The sequence below is a fragment of the Dendroctonus ponderosae genome, unplaced genomic scaffold (genome assembly GCF_020466585.1).
Source record: "Dendroctonus ponderosae isolate FM_Combo_2020 unplaced genomic scaffold, Dpon_F_20191213v2 Dpon_F_20191213_7, whole genome shotgun sequence".
Taxonomy (NCBI): Eukaryota; Metazoa; Arthropoda; class Insecta; order Coleoptera; family Curculionidae; genus Dendroctonus; species Dendroctonus ponderosae.
In genome coordinates, this window is record NW_026018916.1 from 4194107 (window position 1) to 4202899 (window position 8793).

At 35.9% G+C, this 8793-nt stretch overlaps 1 protein-coding gene across 8 annotated transcripts in view; it reads right to left on the reverse strand.

The window, feature by feature from the left end:
- The window catches only part of LOC109546270 (putative protein kinase C delta type homolog), a 33763-nt gene that overhangs the window by 5232 nt on the left and 19738 nt on the right, over window positions 1–8793 (reverse strand). For all 8 annotated transcript variants that reach the window (XM_019917182.2, XM_019917181.2, XM_019917183.2 and 5 more), the window contains 2 exons: window positions 5458–5612; window positions 1160–1298 (listed from right to left, as the gene is read on the reverse strand). In XM_019917182.2, the coding sequence (XP_019772741.2) occupies window positions 1160–1298; window positions 5458–5612 (294 nt within the window). The remainder of the gene's footprint in view (window positions 1–1159; window positions 1299–5457; window positions 5613–8793) is intronic.

Consider the following 8793-nt stretch of genomic DNA (forward strand, 5'->3'; position numbering starts at 1 on the left):
GATAGTTCTTGATTACTTTTTGATAAATAATTCGTTCTTATTGCGAAATAGGAGCACTATTTATCAATCTGTACTAAAAGACGTGAGGAAATTCTCTTTTTCAATAGACAAAAATTTTTGAGGCGAAATACCCAAAAAGAAGTTTGTAAAAAATGAATCCGCCTCAACAATATAGAACTTTTCTATTATTAAAAGATGTAACTATGATGTTCTAGTTCTTATCAGATTTAACAATTTCGAGTCCAGATTTTGTGCTCATCACTGACTGAATCACTGAAATTCTTCCAACCATCTTTCATAATTCTCTTATTTAAATGTTGCCTTGATTTAACAGTTGCTAACTCATTTAAACCTTTCAGGGTTGTTCGGAAGAAAACCACATGAAACTTTCACTTCTTTATTCATAGGAAAAGTTTGGCACGCCGTCCGAATGCAAATAAATGACTTTCCATATAGCAGTTTTCCAAAGCGAGTCTAAACGTTTAGCGCGAATTTTCGCCGATAAATTTTCCAGTCATTGGCACAACAGATGAAATTTAGATTGAATCAAGCTTAAAGTTTCAGCGATTTCTCTCGTTACGTCTTGCCGAGTAATTTCTCGGGCAAATAGAATGACAAAAGTATAGAAATGTTGTCCACTAGTTTCGTTGGACAATTGACTTTTGCTTTACAACGTTCACTGCGTTTGGTGCCTTTTGCAATCAGGAGTTCAAATAAATCAAAGCTTTTAAAATTATAACAATTATACTCGGACTAGGTAAAGGGTATATGAGGCTGGAGGCTTGAAAATTGAATGTATGTCGCTCGATAAACCCGCAATATGAAATCGAGATTTGGATTTTTGTCACTTGCGCTTTTGCTTCGTAAAAGTCCCCAATTCCTCTATTATCATAAGACGGAAATGTTGTCGAAGAGAGTCGAATATATATGAAACCTGCTGCGGTAAATTCCAATACATATAGCTCAGCTCATCGATTGATTCCGCATAGCGACTGAACGTTTAATATTGGGAATAAGGAATTCGTCGCCAGTATTCAGCAGCGGCATCGTTTCCTGAATTGAAACGACTGCGACAAGAAGTAGGCAAAGCCGTCTATTATCAATTTAATAATGCCCAAGTAAACCGATCAACACCTGAAATGCGCGCTAAAGAACTCACCTCCGGAGCCATATAGTCGGGTGTTCCGCAGAAAGTGTCGGCCATCCGGTCCAGGAAAATCTGCAATTTGCACATACCAAAGTCCGCAATCCGCACGTGCCCATCAAAGTCCAGCAAAATATTGTCCAACTTCAAATCCCTGAAATTAAAAATTGCAATTATTTGAATTTTCTGCAAATTGCTCCTGGTCATGGAATTTGGATAAGCATTCTTCAAAAGGTACGCAAGTCCACCAACATTTCAATGTTGCCGAAAAAATCTAGTTTTGTGCGATTAAATCAAGAATGCCATCATCAAACTGTGTTTCTAAACTGCATTCAAAGCCGAATGAGTTCGAATTAAACCAAAAGTTGATCCCTATTTGCTACCGGTTGAAACCGAAGAAAAATCACCCGAATTAAGTAAGAGAAAAACGGATGCTTTAAATGAGGAGAAACTCACTTGATTAAGAACTTATGAGTTTCCAGGATATTTTCAGTTACTGGGGGGGAAGCGATTGGCCGTTGGAAAAACCAAAAATCCCCCAAACTTGCCCGGAATATCACTCGGAAGAGAAAATCTGCGGCTTTAAATAAGGAAAACTTTAATAGGAAATTTCTGGGAGTTTCCAGAATTCACTTCCAACAAAAAAAATATCTTCGAATAAGAAAGTAATTGAATCCTCACTTTAGAAACCGTTGGATAACAACACATGATAATACCACGATGACCACCACGATCACCTTGATCACATTTCTTTGGAGAATGTTGGCAAATTTATTTTGTTATCAATTTTATTTTCGACTCACAGACACTCGAGAGATCAACTTGATCAAAGAATTAATGAGGCCTTTGCAGAAATAAAACCCTTTCACGTCATGAATTCCTTAAAATGCGTTCGAAAAAGGTGTTAGCAGTGCATTGAAAACAACGCAGAAGTTTTGAAATATTTGCGATGATTTCAGTTATTTTCCTCCTTAATCTGAATTTCTATTTCGTCTCAAAGTTTCTAAAGTTTCTACAGTTCAATTTACTTTCTTGTGCTTGTTATTTCTTCTACTCCTTGCCTGCTTAAAAATATTGTGTATAATTTTAAAAACTCGTTATTTGTTTAAAAAGAAATCGAGTCTGGGACAAAGCTAGTTTTCCAATGGATAACATTGGAAACACGGTTGAGCCGAAGAAGACAATCAGCAATCAACAACAGAAACTTGACATCAGGAACCAAATCAATAAAATATCTTCAAAAATTCAGTTACGTATTTTAACAATACACATTAAGAGCTCAACAGCATTGATTCGGCATGGAAAACTGAGCCGGTTAGATTGGAACTACAAATTTGTCAACTAATTCCACTAAGAGCAGTGGTGCAAACTCATTACCAGACTCTGCAAACTTATGCAAGTCACTTACGAGATGGAAATTTACTAAAGTAGATAGCTTCTGCCTTGATGTCGGGTAGTTTATGACACGTCGTTCGAATAAAATGAATTCTGAGGTTCTTGACGAGGTCGGAATATCGCGATTAAGATTGCGGAAGTTAAGCCGCTTTCCAGGTGGCATTATCAAGTATCAAAAAACCTTCCGGAACAATATAGGAAACCCGAAAACGCACATGTGTTATAACATACTATTCGGAAACCGCTCTGAAATTTAACATAATTTCGTTGACAATTTCGCCTCAACGCATGCAGCCTCTTTCCTAATTACGCGCATTAATTTTGCAACATGTTTGCCGATAATAAATATAAATGTAAACCGCACTTTGGCCGGATCCACGGCCAATTAGGACTATTGCACAAATTGATGTTTGATAATCTGATACATTTTAGCTGAACAGTTTGGCACCGGCTTCGAATTGCGTAAATTGGAACTTTTTCAAGAAAAGCACCGCTGAGAAGCAAGTGCGCTCCTTTATGCCACCGAATAAGAAATCCATTTTTTAGTAGCACGCTGGAAAAGCTGAATTAAAAACGGAATGTGAACAGGCATTTTATGCAATTCCGTTCTGAAATGAAAATAGCTCCCAGCCTGGTTTTTGTCGGCCAAATTTACTTGGAACCTTTTCCCATCATTAATTAGGATTTTTCTGGGATTTTACGCCGATTTAAATTACTTTTGGACGCGACTGCACAACCTTTCCCAACAACTGTTAAACAAGCAATTATATTGATGGATTAACAGTCGGGTTGAACTGATGATTCATCTGAATTTTCATTCTTAGTTTAGGATTAAAGCGAAATTGGTCTTTTGTTTGGCATTGATTGCTGCTGTTTAGAATGCGGCATTGCCATTGACAGTGTTTGTCCGATATTTGCTGTTAAGAGGCAAACATTTCAGCGATTTTCTCAAAAATCTGGCTCGATGCTGCTATAAGCGGTTGAATCCTTTTCACAATTTAATCATTGGCAACACAAACAAAATGAATGTTACTTTGTTCCTTTAAATTTGTCATTTGGTTGTTATTTGCAGTCACTTTTCCTGTACATTAATTTGTGTATCATATCAATAACCACGCTGGAACATTGGAATTTTTTTACTTCAGGCTTTGATTGCACTGATGAATGCTAGAATTATTGAAATGTGATATCACTTGTGCCCCCAATAAGCCTTCTCAACATCTTCACTTTATTGATTAAAAACATTACAATTTTCTACTACAATGGGGCTTCTTCGGCTCAGAGACGCTTTTGAGAACAAAACTTACTCAAAACATTTTCTGCGCCCAAAAACAGCGCTTGTTCTGATCCACCACGCCAACTTTATTACGCACTTCAGCCATTTACAGATAAAGTTGGAGAAGAAACAAACGAACGCTGAAAAATAACGTGGAACAAATGGAATTTGATAAAGGAATTTGGAGAAGAAATAGAGAAAATATGAAGTTTGCACGAAGTGAAAACAGGAACTGAAGCATTAGCAGGCAAAAAATGGCGAAGTTAATAATTAAATGGTAAAACAAACTTGAAATTGAACACGAAAGGGCTGGATTTTCACCAAGTGGCTGTGTGGTTTTGTCCCTGTTAATGGTCAGTGTTCGATCATTTCCTTACGTTTCTTTTATCGATCAAGCCTTTATTTTTGTTTATTATTCTTTAGCTCATTTTCCATTCATCAGCTAGTTTATTGTTTAGCGCTACTTTTGCCACTTCACTTCACACTTCTTCACATTGATATACACAAATTCATTTATTTAAGGTTTTAATTAGGCGAATCTGAGGTGTTTTTGCTCAGAATATTTTCTCTAGAACTGCAGTCTTCATTTCTTATGTCGCCAAACAACATTCACAACATCTTCGCGACATCTTCACCAACTCTAGATCGAGTTGGAAAAATTATTACAGTTACAAAAACGCAAACAAACAGGCGCCAAAGAACGTAAATAGTTAGCTATCAGAAGTGGCTAGAAGAAATAAATACTGGCAAAAGAAATATAGTTTAGTAATGATGAAGGAAGGGAAGAAAGATGGTGTTTGCCCAATAACAAACAGTCGTCAGTTTTTAACATTTTACTCTCATTTTGTTGATCTATTGATCTGTTCGCCTCAATGTTTGAGATTTTCTTGTTCAGCTCATTCACGCCTCATCAGTGCCATTCAGCAGGTTTGAAACTGAATTGAAGCTCCTTACATTTTCTAAAAAATGCCGATGTTTTAGCCCTTTTTCGCCCGAAAAATTTTTTAAACGAGGGTCATTTTTAGAAAATTTAACGACTCAAACCACTCTCAAACCCGCTTACAGAACAGACAATATAAATCACCAGTTTCACTCATCTGAGGATTTGCAGTTGCCTCTAAAGCATTTCTTATTTTAAAAATATGTTTTTATCGCCTTAAATATAGAAGAGACGTCTTGATTCTTTTCACGCAATCCTGCGGACTACTGATAAACATCTTTATCACGTCAGTTCGACACAGTTGGCACAAATATCAAATTAATAGAGCTGATTCGATTATTGTCGTCACTCGGCAAAGTTTCGTCGCCTTTCCGACATTTGTCAACAAGAAGTTCTTGCAACTTCGGCAAATCGACAATAATGATTTAATGAGGTTTCGGGATGAGGGATGTCGCTAGTTCGCACGCCAAAAATAACTTTATAAGTTTGAGAATTTCTTAAATAAACCACCCGAGAACCATTGTAATGAGTGCTGACAGTTGGCTTAATCGGGGTGAATTATTAGGGAGAAAATGGGCTTGAAGAGAGTTTGGAAGACTCCCCTTAGGCAGCCAGGGCCTGAATAAATTGCAGTTGAAACCCACTAATTTTCATCTGAAGTTCTCCGGGAACACCTTGTAGATTGATATTAAGTGCACTTACCTGTAAACAATGCCTTTGTTGTGCAAGAACTTCAACCCGGAGACGATTTCTGCACCGTAAAATCTGGCTCTGGCTTCGGAAAATCGTCGTTCGTTTTGAATGTGGAACATCAGGTCTCCACCATTTAAGTACTCCATTACGAAGAACAAATGGGACTGAAAAAATCGAGAAAAACCAGTGATTTTTTAAACGTATTTGGTAATGGAATGGAGTGATTTGCTGGTGGAAAATGAATAAACACACGGCAACATTTCAAATTTATATGTTATTCAGTTAATAACGGTTATATCGATCATATCGTCCAAAGCAATCAAATATCCAACAACAATTACCTTTATTTGAAAAGGAAAAAGCCGAATTGCATTCCAGATAGAATTGTATAGCGATTTAAAATCTGGTTAGTTATTGGTTGATATATCGAGTGAGTTTGCGTGCCCTGGATTCAAACCAATTTTTCCATTTCGCAGCATAATCGACGAACTTTTATTATGTTATCGTCAGGTACAAGTAATTAAATCCGTTGTTATTCAGCTCGAAATTAATTTTTATATATAACCGATACTAATCCGCTGTGTAATTGCAATTAGTGGATGATCTCTTAAATACGCAATGTCAATTAAAATTGCTCTATTCCATTAATTGCATCTGGATTGCTCGTTAATAGGAATTAAAATCAATGGGATAAAGCAAAGTTTCCGGACCCAACCAACAACGCCAATTTGCTTGCCGCATAAATGCGCTAGTTTTCACTCAGCTTTAATCTATAATAAATACAGTCAAAGCTCTGTGCCCTTTCCATTACATTACCCCCATCGAAAAAACGTCCAATCTTGAAAGTTCTTCAGGTGAAAGGAATTTAAATATCTCGCAAAGTCAATGGCGCAAACTGAAAGAACGAGGCCCCTAATGTTTTCACACGTCAATACTTTGAAAACAAAAAAAAATGAAGCATTGGATCTTATGGATCGTTGTCATCTTTTCCAGGCAGTCAAGAACCCCCCAATTTCATAACCGTCTATTAAAGTTGATATATTTGGGAAAGTTATATGAGATTCGCGCAGAAACTAGTTTCTAAGCTCTATTTTGCTTAACGGGCGCAATTTGGTTTTCATATAGGGAAGTGTTGTAATTTGTAATCTCAACAAAACTCCTAAATGCTCAATCCACTAGCAAAAGAATTAGGCTTTCGCGGTTATTGCGTTTCGTTATCGAAACTGGATCAACCTCAAATCGAATCAACTCGAAAAATGATTGAAAAAACAAAAAATTTGCCTACTTATTCAATTTCGTTTTAAATTATATATTTTTTCATGTGTTTTGAGCTGCTGAATCCAATAGTGCGTTTATTTTCTTCCTCCGTATTTATGCTTTCTTAATTGGCTTTTTTGCAAACAATTTGAACGTTTTTCATATTCAACTGTATTTTCCCCATTTACACGACATTTCTTTCCACATCGCAAAATCACAACGCCAGCAATTGAAATGGGTTTTTATTGCCTTTTTCCACAGTCGATTTTTCTTTTTGTTGACCTTTTCTTCGGCTAGATTTTTTTAATCAATAATTTTTAAACTAAGAATAGATCACTACCCGCTTTTGTCATTTCCTGCAATATCTCAACAGTTCAATTTCTTCTATTTTTCAGATGATGACTATCAAAAAGAGTTTTTCTTCAGTTCAGAGCGTTCGATTTTCGTTAACCTTTTTCGATTTCCTCTTTGAAACGAAGCAGTTTTGGACATTTTTTCTTCTCGTAAGCACAAGGAAATTCTTCTTCAATATCAAGGCTTTGTTTATTTCAAATTCAACTGTACTTTTCCCCATCTAGAAGTAATTCCTTGCTCAACATCACTAGATTTTCATTAAACTGAATTGGTTTTTTCTGTTATACTTTGAGTTAATAATTTTTCAATTATAAATAGATTTGTTTTGTTCCCCCTTGCCAATTTTTGTGGATCTAAAGATTTTCCACGATCGGGAATCAACAGTTTCTTCTCATCGCTTCGCATTAGATTTTCCTTAATTTTGTCCTGGGAACGAAGTGATTTTGATTCGACCAAAAATACATTTCATTTAATCTGATTATTTGTTGGCCACAAACGACAATATTTTGGAAGAATTTTTCGCAAAAGTAAATCAACAGTTCGTTTCGTTGGATTGTCGTTATATCTAAGTGTGTGCTTTCCTAAGTGTAACTTGATGATTTTTATATGGGCTTCTTACTTAAGAGTTGAACGTTTTTACACCAAATGCCTATGAAAAATTAGCGTTTTTGCAGTGGCGGAAAACTGCTTCGATATCGGTTCGGTGTTTGTCACAATTTTTATAGAATTTGCAAACAAAAAAAATGCTTTATTGTCATCTTAAACGGTTCCCAAAGTTATTCTGCTCTTTTCTTGTTCTTGGTTGGCAATTTTTCAATTATTTAAAGAAAATTTTTACTACCAAACCGAGTAGATTTAGCTTATGGAATGGCCATGTGCCTTTTAAGTTTCTTTACCCTGTTGCTCTAGCAAGTAAAAAATCTGAACGGTTGCGGTATATTTTCACATAAAAAGCAAATACAAAATGATTTTTGTTAGTTTTTCAAAGAAATTATTGCTTTAATCCTGGGAAGACATTAATAATGAAAAACAATCAAAATAATGTGCTTGGAAACTGGAAACCCAATAGTTCAGTTCAAAGACATCAGAACCACTGATCCCATCTAGCCCGATTGAAACAACAAAGAAGTTCCACCCAAAGTACGAATTGCTAAATTTACCATTCGTTAATTCCGCGTTTGATTTGCTGCTAGAAAAATCCCACTTTCCACATGCTGCCCAAACTGCTGATCTATTTATTGTCCAATTAACTTCGACCTCGTGTTTTAACGCATTTTGCACAGTGACGTTCAAATTCCCCGATTAATTAACATTTAATAATCGCTAATACGTCAGGTGTTAAATAATCGACATTTTTTTATTCGTGCATTATCGAATTTGCGTCCATAAATCCCCAATGGACACGAATTTACAACAGCAATATCCAGCATCAGTTTAAATGTTTAAACGTTCTCGATTGGGGTAAGCTTGCTCATATTGAAACGGGAACCCAAATCGAACCATTTTTTGACTTTTTCTTCGCTCTCGTCCTTTTATGTATTTCATTAAATCAGAGGCCTTAATATTATTAAACATTTTATGGGTTCAATTGGAGATTCTCCTGGTTCAATTTCAGCAGCATCTTGTGCAACTTTATTACTTATAGATAAGTTCTATATTGTTGAGGCGGATTCATTTTTTACAAACTTCTTTTTGGGTATTTCGCCTCAAAAATTTTTGTCTTTAAAAAAGACA